General features: G+C 57.6%; 1 protein-coding gene across 1 annotated transcript in view; it reads right to left on the bottom strand.

Moving 5' to 3' along the window:
• Nucleotides 1-253: 253 nt before the first annotated feature.
• LOC112666858 (SREBF chaperone) overlaps nucleotides 254-17,791 on the bottom strand; it is a 67,116-nt gene continuing 49,578 nt past the window's right edge. Inside the window, exons 4-23 of the mRNA XM_025458340.3 lie at nucleotides 13,108-13,265; nucleotides 12,089-12,309; nucleotides 11,800-11,905; nucleotides 11,018-11,190; nucleotides 10,492-10,618; nucleotides 9,035-9,147; nucleotides 7,951-8,045; nucleotides 6,662-6,760; nucleotides 6,322-6,540; nucleotides 4,918-5,294; nucleotides 4,304-4,492; nucleotides 4,028-4,229; nucleotides 3,833-3,948; nucleotides 3,224-3,740; nucleotides 3,051-3,136; nucleotides 1,597-1,679; nucleotides 1,332-1,498; nucleotides 1,094-1,174; nucleotides 685-891; nucleotides 254-600 (exon numbers count right to left, since the gene is read on the bottom strand). Coding sequence (XP_025314125.1) covers nucleotides 355-600; nucleotides 685-891; nucleotides 1,094-1,174; nucleotides 1,332-1,498; nucleotides 1,597-1,679; nucleotides 3,051-3,136; nucleotides 3,224-3,740; nucleotides 3,833-3,948; nucleotides 4,028-4,229; nucleotides 4,304-4,492; nucleotides 4,918-5,294; nucleotides 6,322-6,540; nucleotides 6,662-6,760; nucleotides 7,951-8,045; nucleotides 9,035-9,147; nucleotides 10,492-10,618; nucleotides 11,018-11,190; nucleotides 11,800-11,905; nucleotides 12,089-12,309; nucleotides 13,108-13,265 — 3,582 coding nt within the window. The 3' untranslated portion in view covers nucleotides 254-354. The remainder of the gene's footprint in view (nucleotides 601-684; nucleotides 892-1,093; nucleotides 1,175-1,331; nucleotides 1,499-1,596; nucleotides 1,680-3,050; nucleotides 3,137-3,223; nucleotides 3,741-3,832; nucleotides 3,949-4,027; nucleotides 4,230-4,303; nucleotides 4,493-4,917; nucleotides 5,295-6,321; nucleotides 6,541-6,661; nucleotides 6,761-7,950; nucleotides 8,046-9,034; nucleotides 9,148-10,491; nucleotides 10,619-11,017; nucleotides 11,191-11,799; nucleotides 11,906-12,088; nucleotides 12,310-13,107; nucleotides 13,266-17,791) is intronic.

Genomic DNA, 17,791 nt, shown 5'->3' with positions numbered 1-17,791 from the left:
AGGGAGCCTGGGCCTCGGTAGCACCGCCTGAACCATGGTGCCTTAGTGAGCCTGGATGTGGCCGCCCTGGCCTTCCACCCCTCTGAAAGGTTAAGAAAGCAGGCTCGTAGCCCGGGCTCACTGAGCTTCCCCGCCCCGTAACCTGCAGCTCACAAAAGCGTGTGAGCCAGTGCTGGCTTTTAGGCCCAGGGAGGGTGGGTGTGTAGCAGCTCTAGGGGAAGACTTAAGTGGCTCAAAAGGCCAGTGGCAGATGGGATTTAAAAAAAAAAAAAGTTTAATATTACAGTCACAAGGCAGAGACAGCTTCCAGAAGACTCAGCTCTGCACCACAGCTCCTGCCCGCCACGCCCCCACTCAGTCCAGCTTCTCCAGCACAGAGGGCACATACACCAGGCTGAGCTCGCTGCCAAAGTTGCAGACGATGGCAGCATTGTCGAGCACCAGGATCTGGCGGGTGGGCTGGGCCTCGCTGTTCTTCCCCAGGTAGACTGTCTGTAACAGGTCCCCGTAGTTTAGGTCCCAAAAGGAGACACAGCCCTGGCCGCCAGTCACCAGCAGGTTGTCGGAGATGACACCCAAGCTTGCACCACAGCCCAGGTCCTGGAGGCAGAGACACGATGAGCTCTAGGTCTCAAATCCCCCTCCCTAAAACACCAAGAATCCTGTGGCCCCCAGTCTGCCCACCTGCTGAATGGAGTAGAGTTTGATGCCCGTGCTACGGTCCCAGATGCTGATGAGGTCATCCAGGCCACTACTGATGACGCAGGAGGTGGTACAGGTGAGGGAGGTGACGTCCCCACGGTGAGCGAACATGTGGCTGACCCGGCTGCCGGTCAGCACGTCCCACAGGCAGATGGCCCCATCTTGTCCTCCACTGGCCAGCACCATGGTCTAGGGGAACAGGCCCAGGGGAGCCAGGTCACTGGTGGAATACCTTTGTCCACGGGGGTGTCTCTACCCTGGGGAGTGGGGGGGCTTCCCGCTCTGCTTCCCACACAGTTCTGGGGTCCAGCTGTCCAGAGTCAGAAACAAAGGCCATGGCTTGGTACCCCTGCAGCCCACCACAGCACCCCCCCTCCGCTGACCCCCTCACCTGGTCAATGTACACAGTTGTGATGGCCCCTGAGTGGCCCTGCAGGGTGAAGAGGCAACACGAGTCCTCCAGACGGAACACCTGGGGCAGGGGTGGGCATCAGGTTCTGGTCTCTGGGGGCTTCCCACTTACATTTTGGCCAGGAAATCCCTTCTGCATCCTCTCCCTGACTGACCCTGAATGCTTGCCCTCCTATGGCAGGCCACCCCAGCACCCACGAGATGGAACCAACTCTCACTCTCAGCGTGTGGTCTTGGCTCCCAGTCACAAGCCGCCCAGCTGCGGCCTTGAGGGCAGTGATGGGTTTCTGGTGTGCACAGGGCACGGTGTGGGTCAGGCGACAGGATACTGTGTCACTGCTGCTGTACACAGGGGACGTAGGGGAACTGCTCCGCCCTGGAGTCCCTGGGGACAACAGACCAAGTGAGATCTCAGAGAAAACACGCTGCAAGCAGTGACCGCCCTCCCCGCACCAGGTGCAGACACCTGCACAGGCCTCTGACCTCGGAACTGCAGGGGACTGAGGACGCTGTGGGTCTCCAAGGAGAAGAAGTCCAGGGAACCGTTGAGCCGGGCAGCCACAATCCTGCAAGAGAAGAGTGGCTGCTGGTGGCTCTCCCTCAGAACACCCGGGCTTGGGGCTGAGCACTGCGGCCACCTGAAGGGTCAGCTCCACTGGGCATATGGGAACAGACGGAGGAACCACGGCCAAGATGCAATCACAGGTGCTGGGAAACCTGCTGAAGCCAGGAACGTGGGGTGCAACTCTCCTTTGCCTTTATCCGTGAAATGGGGACAACTACCGACCTCACGGGATGAGCCTGAGGGTAAATGAGCTTGTGTGTTAAGAGGCACCTGGAGAATATCATGGAAGACTAGGGTTTAAGAGCCCTCACAGCCTGGAGATTAGGAGGGCCTTCTGAGGAGGGAGATGGGTCCCGGGGGCGGCTGTGTGGTGGAGCTCTGCTCTGCTCTCCGAAGCAGCTTTGATCCAAGCTCCACCCACTGCACTTCCTTTTTCCACAAAGAAAAGATTTCTTCACTGCCAGGGGGATTCCTAGGGAGAGACGGGGGGCATCTGCTCAGCGGCCCCAAAGCTTTGAAACGAGTGGAGTTCCAAATCTTCCTCCGGCACAAGGTGGTGCTTGCCTATGAGCCCTGAACAGGAAGGGCCCACCAGAGCCTTCGAAGGCAGGCGTGCGGGGAGGGGAGGGCGAAGGGAAGGGGGAGCACACATGGGCACCAGGAACTCAGGGCAGGGCTGACACCTGGGGGCTTTCCCTGAACCTGAAAAAACAAGCAGTAGGGAAGAATTTCCAAGTGTGGAGGAAGCCTACAAGCCTGGCCAGGCTGGAGGAGAGAGTGATCGCCAAGGCCCACGCAAGCAGCCTCTGCATCAGGGCAGAGATGACAGTGGCAGCCACCAGAACCGAGGGCCAAGTGTACCCCGCCCCAAGAAGAAAAAGGCTCCAATTTTAGCTTAGAGGCTGGTACCACTCGGGACCAGCAGGAGTCAGGCAGGTCAAGTGTTGAGCAGGAGGCACCAGGTCTCAGTGAGACCTGGGTTTATTGGCTAAGAATGAGGAGCAAAGAAAGCCCTGGTGGCTGGGCCCCCGGGGAGCACCCGCAGCCAAGCAGCAGGCCAGGGAGGGAGGCGAGAGCAGCGGACAGCACCAAACTTGAAGGAAAGTTTTAAAAAGGTTCTTCTGAGAAAGCCTCTTTCTGTCACAAAATGCAGCTGAGACCTGGTAAGGTCTGCACTGATGGGCTCGTCTGGGAAACCCTGACTGTGAAACAGAAGGGAAACCAAGGTGCAGTCGTTAAAGGCCCCAGGCCCTCGGCGGTCACCCCTGCGGTTCACAGGTGTGGGGCTGCAGTACTTAGAAGGGCCATCAAGCACGGTGGGAAAGGGGCGAGGACGTGGGCTTGGGGAGGGCAGGCGGCCCAGCGCGCTTACCTCTTGTCCAGGAAGACCAGGGCCGTGATGCCCGAGGACACCTCCTCGCTGCTGCAGCGCAGTGTACCCTCGATGGCATCCCAAACCTGCAGGCGCAGAGGCCATGAGCCCTGAGGCCAGGGAGGCTCCCAAGCCCACGCAGGGACGCCCTCCGCCCACCCGGCGCCGCCCACCTCCAGGCGGCCGCTGCTCCGCCCCACGACGATGAGGCTGCCCTGTAGCTCCAGGCTCCAGATGGAGCCGTCTGCGCTGGGGGCCCAGGCCAGGCAAGGGGAGCCCTTCTCGGGAGGACCCTCGTCCTCGGGGGTCAGGGGCGGCCCGGGCCCAGGGGAGGGCGGGCGCAGAGGGGGCGTGCAGCTGGGCGCGAGGCCGTCCTCCTGGTACACGCGCTGCACCAGGCGGCTGAAGTCGTAGCCCGGGCCGTCGCGCGCACGGCTGCAGCCCGCCCGGTGCCGGGGCTCGGGCTGCGTGGGCTCCGAGAGCCTCGGCTGTGCCGAGAAGTTGGTGTCGATCAGGCAGGTGAGGTCTGGCTGGTCCCCGAAGAGGGCAGGAGGCGGAGGGCCCCGGGGCCGGTGCCGCAGCGGAGGGCTGTCCCCAGGCTCCTCCGGGCCCCCCTTCCCGCTGTCGGACAACCGTTCCCAGCTCTCCTGCGCCTCGAACGCGATGCCAACGCCACTATCTCGGCGCTGCCTGCGGGGGTCGGGGGAGGCAACGGAGTGAGGGAGGGGGGTGGGGGGTGGGGGGGTGGGGCGTGGGGGGGTAGGGGCGGGCCGGGCACCTACCCCGGGCGCGGGATGCGCGTGAGACAGTCCCCGGTCTGCGCGTCCCACACGCACACGTGGCCCGCCAGGCAGCAGCTCACCAGCAGCATGCCGTCGCTGGCCAGACACTCGATGTCCTGCGGGCGGCGGCGGTCAGCACGTGGGCCCCGCCCCGCCCCGCCCCGCCGGCCCCCCGCCCCCGCGCCGCCCCCTCACCATGAGGTGTCCCCGCAGCACCAGCGGCACGATCTCCGTCTCGGGCGGCGCGTAGCCGTAGTCGTCGCAGGGCAGCTCCCCGCGCCGCCGCCGGCCGGGCCCGCTGCCGGGCTGCCCGTAGTTGCGCGGACACAGCACGCGGTAGAGGCAGAGCAGCAGCAGCACGAGCACCATGCCGGCCGCCAGGCCCAGCGCGGCCACCCTGCACGGGCGGGAGCGGTGAGCGGCGCCCCGGGCCCCTTCGCCCCCCGCCCACGCCCTCCTCACGGGCCTTACTTGTACAGGGTGACGTCGCCGTGGGCCGGCGCCACCCCCGGTGCCCTGGGGCCGGCCTCCCAGAGCCCACCGGGCCCGGGCCGCCGCTGGGGCCAGGCGCTGCGGCCGTCCTGGGGGTGCCGCCCCTCCAGGGCCTCCCTGGGGTTCAGGCGCAGCGTGACCGGGATGACGGGCAGCAGGCTGATGTACCTGGGGGCGGCCGCGGATCAGCCGAGAGCCTGCGGAAGGGCCCCTCCCCACTGCCCCCGCGCCGGCTCACCCGGCCAACTCCAAGCCCCCCTCCCTCTGGGGACAGGCTTCCCAGCAGTGGGGGGGGGGGGGGGGTGTGCTTTGCTCTGTTACAGCCATCACTGCGCGCGGGCTCCCTCCTCCGCCCATCCTGGCATGGGGGGGTGACGGCTGGGGGGCTGAGGGACTGGCAGCAGCACCCTGTTACTGTCCTGGGCTTGTGCTGCCTGGAGCGCTGGGTCCTACCTCACAGCCCTATGGGTGTTTCTTTGAAAGGAAATACAGAATTCAAAGCAATGGATCTCCCACCTGAGGGGGAAGGGATGCTCTGGGGGCAATGAGCCGACACCAAATGGGAAGGTGGCAGCTGGCACAGCCCAGCTCACCTCTTGGCCAGGGTGATGTTGTAGTAGCTGAAGAGCGTGGGCCAGTGGCGGAAGGACAGCTTCCTCCAGAGTTCCTCATCCTCAGGCCCCCACGTTACCTCGGGGACCAGGCTGTCATGGGCGCCCTCTGCTGGGCCCCCAGGCTCAGGCGGCTCTCCAGGCAGCGTCTGGTTCTCAGGTAACTTAGGGCCATCAGGTGGGAAGATGGAGAAGGCAGGGTCCGGGTGGCTGGCGGGCAGCACTCCACCAGGCACGGGCATGGGAGTCAGGGCACCCTCACCCAGTGGGCTCTGTTCTGTCACCTGGGCGGCAAGGTAGGTGCGCAGCCCTGCTGGGTCTGTGTACACCAGGATGCCGATCCAGACAACGGTGCCAGCCTGCAGTGGGGTAGTAGGGTGCTCTCAGCGGGGCCTTTGGGTGGCCCTGACCCCCAGCAGCCTTGGCCCTTGTGCCAGAAGGAAGCAGCACAGGGACCTCATGCCTGGTGGGGGGAGGACACAGGCCCCAATCTATCCTCCCTTCTGCCTCATGAAGTCCCACCACTACCATCTGGGCCAACTGCCATTGGAGGGACCTAGTTCCCTTTTCATGGTCATGGTTTTGGTTTCCTGGCCTAGAAATACAAAGAGTACTCTTAGAACTTCCCCAAACCCATCTCAGCTGGGGCCAAAAGGCAGGCACCATTCCCATGGTCAGCAGAGCAAGAGGGACCTGCTCAGAGATGCCATGGGTCCCCCCTAGTCCTCGGAGGGCCTCAGCCTTGCTTCCTCTCCCTGCAGCCCCCTGGGGGCGCCACTGCTGGCCAGCAGCCTGCCCTGCTCCTCTCCTGCCCAGCCCAGCAAGTGAATTATTCTGGCCAGCATCTTCTGATGCCTGTGCACTATATAGCAGGGGAGCCCTGGCTTGGGGAACCACGGTAGCTCCATTCCAGAGCACTCCATCTACCAGGTTCCGTCCTGGGTCCCTCTAAGGAGATGATGACTCTTCTACCCAATGCCCCAAGGGCTGCTTCTTCAAGGGATAGATTTATTGCCTTAGAAGCCCCGGTGGCTCAGCGGTTTGGCGCCGCCTTCAGCCCAGGGCGTGATCCTGGAGACCTGGGATCAAATCCCACATCAGGCTCCCTGCATGGGGCCTGCTTCTCCCTCTGCCTGTGTCTCTGCCTCTCTCTCTGTGTGTGTCTCTCATGAATAAATAAAATAGTTTTTTAAAAAATCTGTTTAAAATAAAAAAAAAAAGAAGCCTCTAGGATCTGGGCAAGACGGTATGGCAGGCAGCTTCCCAAAGCCAGGATTCATGGAGCCACGAGGGCCTGAGGAGCACCCCCCACCTCCAAGGCAAAGTGCAAAAGTCCAGAGGGAACGGAGCGCTGGCCCTCAGAGGGCAGGGAGGGGTGGCCAATACCATGATAAGGCGCTGTGCCAGGCGGGTGCGGGCCAGGAAGTAGATGACACGCAGCCTCTTGGGAAGCCGCAGGTTTCGGAAGGAGGATGGTTGCAGGGTGATGGTGTGGGGTGTGGATGGCCGTACGGCCAGCTGCCGCTCGAAGCGTGCTGGTCGCCCCACTGGTTTTGCTGGAGGCAGGCAGGCCTCAGAGGGCAGCCGCTTGTTCAGGTCCGCTAGCTGTTGGGGGCGCAATGGTCAGGGCTTGGGGCTGCCCAACAGGGTGGATGCCCCGGACAGGATGCCCTGAACGTGGCCAGGGCCAGAAAGGCAGGTAGGGCAGGGCCCAGCCCACTCCTACCTCCATCCGGCGAATGTCAATGGACAGGACAGTGGTGAAAAATAGCATCTGAAGGAAGAAGTCTGACACGAGGCCCACGACGGCAAAGAGACAAAACTCCTGGAATTAGAACAGATGAGGAGACACGATGACATCACAGCCCAGCACCTGAGAAGCAGCTCCCTGCCTGCAGGCCCCTCAGAATCTGTGGGGCAGCAGAGAGAAAAAGAGACGCTGGTTACATTCGGAGTCTGGGAGTGGCGGCGGAGGGGCAGTGCCAGCTGCCCCCCTCCCCACCAGGGGGCAGCAGAGAGAAGGCTGAAGGGGGCTGCTCTCCGGAAACCTTCCAGTCCGCCTTGAGAGGAGGGCCTGATCCAGCCTGGAAAGCACTGAGCCCCACCAGCCCGCTCCCCAAAAAGCCCTCCCCCACTGCTCCTCTGGCCCTGCTTAAGTCCCATGACCAATGCCTACCTAGAGCCCAGGCCTGACCCAATGTCAGGACGCTCAGAAAGCTTGTTGGCCGGTGACTGCCAAGGACCAAAGGAAAGAGGGCAGGAGGAAATTAATTTACGCTCTGAAACTTAAAACAGGTAGTCTCTGCTCCCCAAGCTCTGCCAAGAGATGAAATCTGCTCAGATTTCAGTTTTCCTTCCCTGCCCTTCACCACAGCTTCCACTCAATCTGCGGTAAGATGAAGGACCCAGCAGGTGGTGGCACAGTGGTCATGTCAGTTTCATGTCCCAAGATGGCACTGTGTCCCGCGGACACCCTCTGGGGAGAAGCCTACAGCCCTATGTTGTCTGCTCTCCCCCACAACTCAGTAGGCCTGCCAGCCATGGGGGCAAGTAGCGGGGAACAAGATCCAGTACTCCCTTCCTGCAACCCCTCAAGCAGTGGTCAGCAAGTCTGGGTTCTGACTCAGTGTAGGGCCCCCTCCCCCTGCTCACAGCCCCACAGCCAAGTGAGGGCACTGGGCCAAGAGCAGGAGCTACTCTGAGCAATGAGTGGTGGCCCTCCTGGTCTGGAGGCTGCAGATGTGGGTGAGGGCTAAACCTAGGAAGGAGGAGGGGCCCCACAGTGCTTCTGCCTGAGAAATGAGCAACAGGTCTGCCTGGAGCCGCGGGAGCACTTCTGAAGCAGACCTGCTGGGAGCACTCTGTGCGTGGAACACCATCCCTGGCAGTGAAGAGGTCCCATCTCCCAGGCGAGGGTTGCCTGCACTGAGAAGGGTACACCCTGCACGCTGCTGCACAGCTGGGGAGCTGAGCAGCTGGCTCCACACTCACCCGAGGAGAGCCTTAGGGCCTTACCTGGATGGCGGGCACCAGGGTGAAGTAGCCAATGAGGATGATGCCCAGCTCCGTGGCCATGTTCTTCATGATGGACCAGCTCTCACTGCTTAGGCCTGCGGAGGACGACAGGGCCATGGGGCCAGCACATGTCTGCACCCAGCCTCCTGTTCCCCAGAGGGCAGAGGCTTTGGAGGCTGAGTGCCCAGCTTTTTGAGGCAGCCGGCCCACCACAGCACCCAGGCTCCGGGTGCTGCCATCACTGCACAGGTGCTGCGGGGAGGGGCAGGAGGGTACAGAGGAGAGCTACAGCCACCATCAGAGCCAGGGAGAAGCAGGGTGCTGAGACGAGCAAATCCAAGAGGAAAGCCGAGCGCTACCCACTCTGCCACATCCAGCCTCCAAGTACTGCTCTGCCTGGTGCGCACGGGCCCCACACGGGCGGAAGACCCAAGCAAGGGAAGTGCTGGCTATGGTCTTCCTCCAGCCCTCCCCTATAGGAAGCCTCTGCTGGGTGAGGGGCCATGTCTCCTCCTGCCACCAGAGCCCCCCATCTAGTGCAGGGCCTGGCCTCTCACAGAATTTCACAAAGGTCTGTCCAACAAATGAACAGCCTGCCCTCAGCCCTGTTCCCACAGACTAGGGGTTAGAAAGAGGAAGCACAGAAGTTCAGACTTCCGGGTCTAGGCTCTCTGCCCACTTTCCTCAGAATCCTGATCCCCAACTCCTGGCACTGAGTCCACAAGGACCTTTTGCGGCAGCTGTGGAGGCAGTCTCTGAAGTGACCAGCCTCAGGAGTCTGGGCCTAGTGTGGTGGAGTGAGGCAGGAAGCAGCAGCACCAGGTGCCAGTCTGGACAAAAGGCCACCAAACACAAGCCCTGCAGAGTCCAGTCTGTGTTCTTAGGGACACATGAACCAGGACAAAGTAAAGTCGAGCAATTCCATGGTTCCTCAGGGCATGTGCTAACAAGCTGCCAGGGCCTGGTGGTCCACACCATGTTACACTAGAGGTCAGACCAAGGGCAATTTCTGGTCCTGTCTCCTCCACAGCAGAAAGCACAGCATAGGCCCTCCCCTGTGTACCCCCCCAACTGCCAGAATTACCTTGAGCGATACGCAGCTTCACCTCGAGGTCCACTGGGGTTGAGACCACTGACTTGGTGAGCACCAACACGTTCTCTAACCCAATAACCACCACAAGGTAGGGGAAAATCTCGCTGGGGACAAAGAGGGAGAGGGTGAGGACAGTACTGAGGAAGGCTTCTCAACAAGTCTGGGTCCCGGGAAGGCTGTGGGGTTTGCAGCCTGTAGTGGGAGGATGCTGAGCACAGGGCCTAGAAGCCCAGGGCCCAAGCCCTAACCTCCCCCACCTCGCCACACACATGCCTGTCTACCTCGCTTTCAGCTTTCAGGCAGCCCTGGAAGCCTGGCCAAGTGGCCAGCAAGCATCCCTGCCTCCATCTCTGCAGTATGGTGGCTCCCGGTGCACCCCTCTCCCTGTCCCTCCCACACCAGACTCTGCTGGCCAGAGCGAATGGCCAGGAGCCCTCAGCATTGCTGCCAGCCAAGCCGTCAGGATGAAGTAACGGCAGATGAGAGGGGTCTCAAGCCCTGCTCACCTCTACAGAGGGTGTTTGGAGAATGGGTCCTAAAGAAAACTACTAGCTCTCCAGGAGCTGAGGCTCACACTACTGGTGAGGGACTATGAGAAACTGGGCACACCAGCTAAGGTAAACCTGGTGGGACCCCTGCTGTGGGGCGGTGGGAAGGAGGGCTCTGAGGATGGCATGGCAGACAGCCATGAGGGAGGGGGTGTTAGCACCATCAGGTTCAGGAAGGAAGCAAGTGTTCCACGAGCAAAAGAAGTAACAGAAAACACAACATCACTGCTCCTGCAACCAGTATGACAAACCCCGGTAGGGGACAGGCCAGGTGGCCAGCAACCATGAGCAGACAGGGGGGCAGGGCCTAGCCAGAGCCATGCAGGCCCAAGACAAACATGGAAACGGGCTTCCAGCCCAAGAGTTGGAGAGAAATGGCAAGAGAAAGCACACATCAGTGGAAAGGTGGCAAATTAGTGTGTCTTTTAAAAACTTACTCTGAAATGACCTATTTTATTAGTCTTTTAAATGTTTTAGTGGTAAAAAAAGGGAAGAGATGTACCTTTCTTAACTTCCTACCCATCTATGCCTCAAACCATCATGAAGCAGTATGCGTGTTTGTGTATATAAATATATATAAATGAACACACACCCACATCCACTTACACACACAAGCAGGACAAGACCACACACGTGCAGAAATACACTTATATCTACATATATGAATGCATGTCGCCCCCCCCACACACACACCTATACATGTATTATATGTATATACAGATGCGCTATACATACATCAATATGAATACAGGCCAGGTAAGTCAAAGGTAAAAATGTACCTCTTAAATGTCAAAATAACAATGTGAAGATATGAGAGCAATCATCCGGTCCCAGGCATGCCCAGAGGCTCTCCGGCCCAAGGGCACCCCTGAAGCTCAGTGGAGCCTGGTGAGGACCTACCCGCCATTGAGGGTAGGGGTCAGGCCGAAGAGTGTGCAGAGCCCCACAGACATGAGCAGCGAGCTGAGCACTGTAACCACGGCAGCCAGAGCCAGCCCCCATTTGGACTTGACCATGTCGATCTTGCCTGGAGGGCAGAGAGGGCACATCAGGGCAACATCTTCCCCAGATCCTGACACACCCCGGGCCCTTCTGTGCTTATCTCCTAGGAGTAGAGAGTACCTTGACATCTGAGGAAGGGGAGGCCCCTGGTTTCACCAAAGAAAAGGACACCCACATATACTTCCCAGTCTCAGAAGCAGTGTGTCTTTTGGGAACCCTAACCGAGAAAGGGTCTTTTCTGGAGAAGCCAGAGAAGGCCTGGACCCACCCAAGCCCAAGACTATTGGGGGATGAAGCCCTGGCTTTTGTGACCACTGGGCATGTTTGTCATCTCTGCCTAAGCCACCTCCAGAGGCAGGGAAGCAGGTGGTGTGGAACGCCCATTTAGCTTGGAGGAAGCCCTGAGCCTCTGCACTGGACCTACGTGTGGAGAAATAGATGTAGGCAAACAAGATGATGTAGGTGGTCACGAGGGGGATGAGTTCGGCGATGCCAATCTCCTCCTTGAAGTGCACGTGGACCAGGCTCTCCGCCCGAAGGCTGCAGTTGGGGCTGGGGTGCAGGAGCATCAGGCGGGCCCGCAGGCTGCCCAGGAACCTGCTCATAGAAGGGGGTGATCGATGGACTGGCTCTCTTGCGCCCGGGGTAAAGACAATCCCTTGAAGGAAGGCCCATCGGGGCCAGGGCTTCCCTCCTCCCTGTGTTGGAAGGAGCTTTTCTGTGGTGTCTGAGTTTCCCAGTCTTCAAGGGGCCTTGGAAGAACTATAAAGTTGTCTTAGGAGCACCCCAGGCTCCTTCCTCAACACCCTTTTCCTGACCTGTCATACCACTCTGAGTGCCAAAGGCCCAGGACAGTCAGTTGGAGGCATCCCCAGTGCTCTCTGCCTAGGGAGGGAGCTGCCTGCAGCACTTGCTGGGAAGGCCTGAGGCCACATGCCTATGCCACCAGCCGGGCTCTACCAGAGGTTCAAGAAAGACCAGTGGGGGCACCAGGACCCTGAATTTGCCTTCGTCCCTTATTCTTGACCACGTGTCAGGTCACCCCCACTCAAATGTGAATCTAAGGGAGATAAACATTTTAACAGGAGGCCTAAAAACTCCAATTCCTGGGGGACATTCTGGATATCCTAAAACAGAACGGGGACTACTCCGAGCCTCGTGCCATTCCACAGCCCAGCCAGGAGCCCTGAGTGCCGACAGCCTTACTTGGCATGGTAGCGCTGGAAGACCAGGGTAATGGTATATGAGACCATCCTCTTTCTGGTGTAGAGGCTCACCCCGCTGTACTTCCCAGGAACACCAAACAGCAAGTCTGCAGACAGAAACCAGCAGGCACTGACAGAGGAAGACAGCCGCTGTAGAGCCAAGGACCCCTTCCCACCCCGAGCCAAAAAAACAAGGGGTAACCCTTGATCTGCCAGAGCGCCCATCAAAGAGGGCATGGTGACCAACAGACACCCTTTGCAGGTCCCTGGGGAACCTGCCCTGGGGGTACCTTTGAGCGTGGCTGAGGTCTGTAGGGTTTTGGGCTCATGCTGGTGGATAGTCCCGATGATGTCAGGATCAGCATGAAAGCGTTCCCGGTCATTCTGCCAGAAGTTCCCAGGGGATAATAGCAGGCATCCATGCTCAGGAAGTAGGTTCCGGAGCTTCCTGAGGCCTGGCAGCAGGTCGGTCACCTGCAGGCACACCTCCTCCAGACCCCTGGTCCCAGAACTGTGCAGGAGATAGCACAAGGCACCTGCTATGTCTGTGAGCACAAGGCAGGCCCACTGCATTTACGGGGGACCCTCTGTCATCAGGCTCCCAGATGCCTGCTATCTCAAAGAGCCTAAGGATGAGGACAGCAGGGAAAAGTTCTTCCAGGTGGTTGACAGCATGTGGCTGATGCACCTTCAAAGTACATGTGGGGTCCCAAGGCTGTGAGAAGTGAATTCTGGGACCATACGCAACCTCTCACCCACTAAGATATCTCGGCCAATTCAGTGGGCAGAGAGGCTAGGGTGAAAATTAGGGGCTTCATTTCATTCACCAAAATGCACTGTCAAAACCCTCAGCTAACTGAAAACCCAGCGGGTGAAGCAGCCTGTGAAGCCAGCACATTCCAGAGACCCACTGGGAGCCGGGGGGGCACCATCTTGGCTGGGACGTCCAAAGTGATCCCCAGGTGGAGTGTGCTCCTCCTCAGCTCGGCCACCATCATATCCACACCTAAGAACCACTGGGAAGTAAGCCATCTGAGGCGTGAGGCAAGCAGCTCCCCATCAGCTCAGCCCTAAGGACACCTACTCTGAGACCTGAGGACAAAACTGCCTGCGCCATCCACAGAGGTCCAGGGGGAGTGCAGCCATGCGGGCCCCACAGGATGCTGAGCCAGGAAGCTGGCTCACCCGTCACTCTTCTCACTTGTTCAAGTTCTGCAGAGCTGGCTGGCTCAGGAGAGTTATGCCAAGGACTGTCCCTCCCTTCATTCTGGGATGGATTCAGGGCGGCTGGGGTCCCTGGGAGGGGTACCTGTCTCTCAGCACGTGGTTCCGGATCTCTTCCACCAGCTGGAATGCCCGGGACAGAGGTGAGCGAAACACATCCACTGCCAAGAGGTTCTTGTGCCAGGGAGACACCGAGGACTTCACAAATATCTGCTGGATATAAGCCACAGGGGCACCCACATACTGCAGAAGAAATAGGGGAGGGGTGGAAAGGTTAGCTCACACAGGAGAGAGAAAAGCGGGCCCACATTTAGTAAGGGTTTACTGAGCAACTCTATGGGCAAAGCACGTGGGGCCCAAAGGACAGGCTTTCAGAAATGAAGATATCCACAAGGGGCTTTTTATCAGCTATCAACCACTTTCCTACACACTTCCCATTAGACCAGGGGTTGGCAGACTATGGCCACGGGCTAAATCAAGCCGGATACCTGCTTTTCTAAATACGGTCACCCCATTCTGTACTGTCCGTGGCAGCTCTCAAAACCAACAACAGCAGAGGTGGGTGTTTGCAACAGAAACTGTGTGAGCTGCAAAGCCTAAAGCATTTACCATCTAGGTCTCTACGGAACATACCTGCTGACCTCGCGGTGGACCATAAGCTCCCAACAGGGTGCAGCCTGTTTTATCAATCCTTCCACTTGTAGGTCAGTGGTTTTTAAAGATTAAAAGACCCAATTTTAAATCCCAGCTCTCCAACTGTATGGCCTTTGAAACACTTTGGATTTCAGTTTCCTGACTGTGAAGAGGGGATAACCGACATTCATCCTGCACCATTGAAGATGCACACACACTCACGCACACCTCACACCACCATGGACACTATTACACACATATGCATACAAACAACACATGCAGAGATTAAGTATTAATGGAAGTATTAGCAATAAACAGTTGTGGCACATCTCTTCATCAACTCCCCCATGACAGTCCTATGGGAAGCAAGGTGACGACGCAAGATTTCATGACTCATACAGGGTGGTGCAAGGACCCAAGCCCATGTCTCCTCACTGAACATCACGACTTTCTCTCTAGAACATGCCATCTGCTCCTGAAGAGCTAACAACAGGCACCTGACCAAAGCATTCAGACATGTAACAGGCAAGGAGTAACTCCCAGGAATGGAGAGGTCGGGGGGCACCCCCAAAATAAGGTACTGGATTAGCCGTGGCAGGATTATGGCCAAAGGAGAAACTGAGCAGAGCCACAAGGAATGGCAGGAGAGGGACAGGGAGGGTCTCTGAGAGCACAGCCAGTCTAGACAACACAAAGGAGTCTTGCCAATAAATAACAGAAATCACAGCTAGAACGATGAGGGGTGGGAAGGAGGACGCCTGACTGAGCTGTCTGGATTCTAACGAGCTGAAGTGAAAAGCCTCCAGGTGTCTCTGAGAGGAAGGGTGACCCCAGAATAAAGCAGTGCTCTGGAAGCCTACTCTGGAGTTACAGCGTCATCTAGCTGGAGGCCAGGAAAGACTGCCCACAGCCATGACACACGGTGGTACCAGCTGAAAGGGCTGTCCTCACGTCCATGCCACAATCAGGGACTCTCAAGGGGAGAGGAGGAGGTGAAGGAAGGCCACTTAGCCACTCAATGATGCCTGACTAGAGATTATTGCACAAGCAAGGGTCAGGAAGCTGAACACAAATACCAAGTCACGGCCTCCTGGGCATAAAGGAACAACCCAAGGCAGCCACCTGCACCTTTGTGAAGTTTACGTTTATGAAGCCATGTCTTACAAAGGCTCTGGGGAAACAAGGCCTCACCTGCTTTGTCATTTGCACTGGACTCGGCCTGCTAGAAGCTGTCCAGAGGAATCTGGATGGAGCTGGCTGCCGCAGGCTCTGACCTAAACAGCAGCTCAAGGGCTCAACTCATCACACAAGCCTGATTATGGGAGGAGCTGTCTGGAGATGAACAGCTCTACAAGGAGAGCCATCCCCATGGAATCATCCTCAAACCCTGTGAAGGACACAGTGTGTCACCCAGGGACAGCATGACACTGTGGAGCCTCCATCCTGGGTGGGTCTGTCTGTTGGCCACAAGGCGGTGTCGCACGTACCACCTCCTCTGCCCAGCGCCCTTATTGGGCCCTCCACCTCCGACCTCAGGCCCACCGGAGCCTCTGCAACTGAACCCTTAGTTTCCAGGCGTCAAACTCCTCCTCGTTCCTCGGCCCTCCAGCCCACTTCCCAACCAGGCACCTTCTCCCCAGCCAGGAGCACCATTTCAACAAAGTACTAATGAACACGACAACCGGAACTTTCTCCCTGGGCTCTGGGGATGGCTCTAAGAGTTCTGCCTATAAGCGAACATACGTACATATGGTTTTGTTTTTGTTTTTGTTTTTAATGTTTCTGCCTAAAAGTATACATATTGTCACTGCTATCGTCATTTTCGGGGGAGAGGATCCATGGCTTTCATCAGATTTTCACAGGAACATGTAACCCCTCTATCCCAGACATCTCTCCATTGTCCTTCCACCAGTGCTGGGCAAATCCACTACTCATTTGTTTGCATGCCTCGGCTGGCAGGCCCCGCCAGGCAAGAACCAGGGAATAGTGAATCCTACTGCAGAGCCCTGTTCCCTGGCATTGGCCAGGCCTCCCTCTGCTGGCAGGCTCTTGACTCACCCTCCCTGATTTCCAAATGAACTTTCTAAGCAGTTATTCCACATCTTTCCAACCCTTCAAAGGGCTTGGTCTGCTCATGTTTTAACATGATTGTAGCAAACTCGTTGCCCAACATATGTGCCCTCAACCCCCCTCTTCTGGGCATCGAAATTCCCTTACAGTGGTTTATTCAACAGGCATGGACCTGACTCTTGTCATCCACTACCTAGTCTGGGTTCCCTAGGAGTGGACCCTAAGATGGGTGCTTTACTTGGGAGGTACAGAAAGCACAGGGAGGGGAGTAGGGGCAGGAACAAGGGAGGGAAAGCAGCCAACAAAGGGTATTACTGGCCAAGTGACCTCTGTGGGTAATGGGGTTTAGCTGAGTCATCTCACCTAAGGGATTAGGGAGCTCAGGTACTACGTGTCAAGCCCTGCGGCTATTGCTTGAGGGCTGCTCATAGGGGCATGAACTCCCCAGCACCTCCGGCTGGCTGCACCAGAGGTCCTTTGACTTACGAGATGCAGGTACTGGTGGCTGGAAAGCATGTAGGCAGGCACTGAAATGGCAGTGAGGATTGGCAAGGGCCCCCCACTCCCCATCTGGGTGCTATCGTCATCACTACTAGATATTCAAGTGAGAAACAGACATGGAAACAGACACAACACATGGTATCTGAAGTGAGTGACAGAGGAGGCGTAAGGGCCAGTGGATCCAGATGCCAGTGGGCACAGGGTGCAGACTCCCCACGGGATGGAGGCTGTGGCAGGCAGTCTTCTAACAGGGCCCCGGTCACCCCCACCTCCCTGTGCTCATGCCCACGTGCAATACCCCGAGTGGGCTGCGCCTAGTGATTTGCTTCTAACAAACACATTAGAGCAAAAATAGTGAGATGTCATTCTGAGATTAGGTTACAAAAGACTATAGCCCTTGAGGACATTATGCTGAGTTAAAATAAGCCAGTCACAAAAAAAACAAGTACTGTACAATTCTACTTATATGAGGTACCTAAAGTAGTAGAGAGAAAGAACGGTGGTTGCCAGGGGCTGCAGGAGGAGGGCAGTTATTCATAGGTATATAGAGTCTCTGTTTTACAAGATGAAAAGTTATAGAGATGGATGATTGTACAACATGAATGTATTTAATACCAGTGAACTATACACTCTAAAGGGCTTCGATGGTAAATTTTATATTGTATTTTGATACACACACACACACACACACACACACACAATTGGAAGAAATAAAGATATAATTCTTCCTCTGTCCCCCTCTTCTGGAACCACAACTCTGATGAAGTCAGCCATTTTGTGAACTTCTCCGAAAGTCCACAAAGCAAAGAACTGAGGTGACCCTCAGCCGGGACATGATGAGGAATGGAGCCCCTCTGCTCAACAGCCTGCAAGGAGACTGTTGCCAGCTGGCCACTGAGTGAGCCTGGAAGCTGATTCTCCCCAGTTGGGCTTGGAGATGATGAATGCAGCCTTGGCTGCTCACCTTGAGTGCAGCCTCAGGAGACCCTGAGCCAGAAGACCCAGATAAGAAAACCAAGGCCCAGAGAGATAAGCTATGTGTCCAAGGACAGAACTGACAGGCAGCTGAGCCAGGATTAAAGCCAAGGCCGCCCAATTCTCCAACCTGTTTTTTCTCAACAGCCAACGTGTCTGGGTAGTTGGGAACCACGCGAGTTCCCACAGAGAATCGGAAACGGATGGGAAGGCCCAGAACAAGCCGTGCAGGAGGGGAGCTGAGGTTCTGGGGACCCCTGGGGTCTCCAGCCATCAGCATTCACAGCAAGAGGCCCTGACCAGGGCTTCTTGGAAATCCTGTGTCCAGGCCAGGCTCGGCCACCAGCACAAACACTGCAATGCTGGCCCTGGGAGCCCAGCCAGCTCTGAGGCCTGCCAGGTAGGCCTGATGACCTGGTCTAGAGAAGGAAGCCAGACCTGTGCAGATCTCAGGCTTGTTTTGGTTTTTTTAAACACGGTTGTTCCTCTACATTTGGATAGAGCAACCTAGAGCTCCAGGGATTTACCTTTACACTGACACACCCAAGGGCTCCCTTTAGAACATGACAGAGGACACTTGTTACTCAGCA

Source organism: Canis lupus, chromosome 20, assembly GCF_003254725.2.
Source record: "Canis lupus dingo isolate Sandy chromosome 20, ASM325472v2, whole genome shotgun sequence".
Lineage (NCBI taxonomy): Eukaryota > Metazoa > Chordata > Mammalia > Carnivora > Canidae > Canis > Canis lupus.
This window is presented reverse-complemented; position numbering and strand designations above follow the sequence as displayed.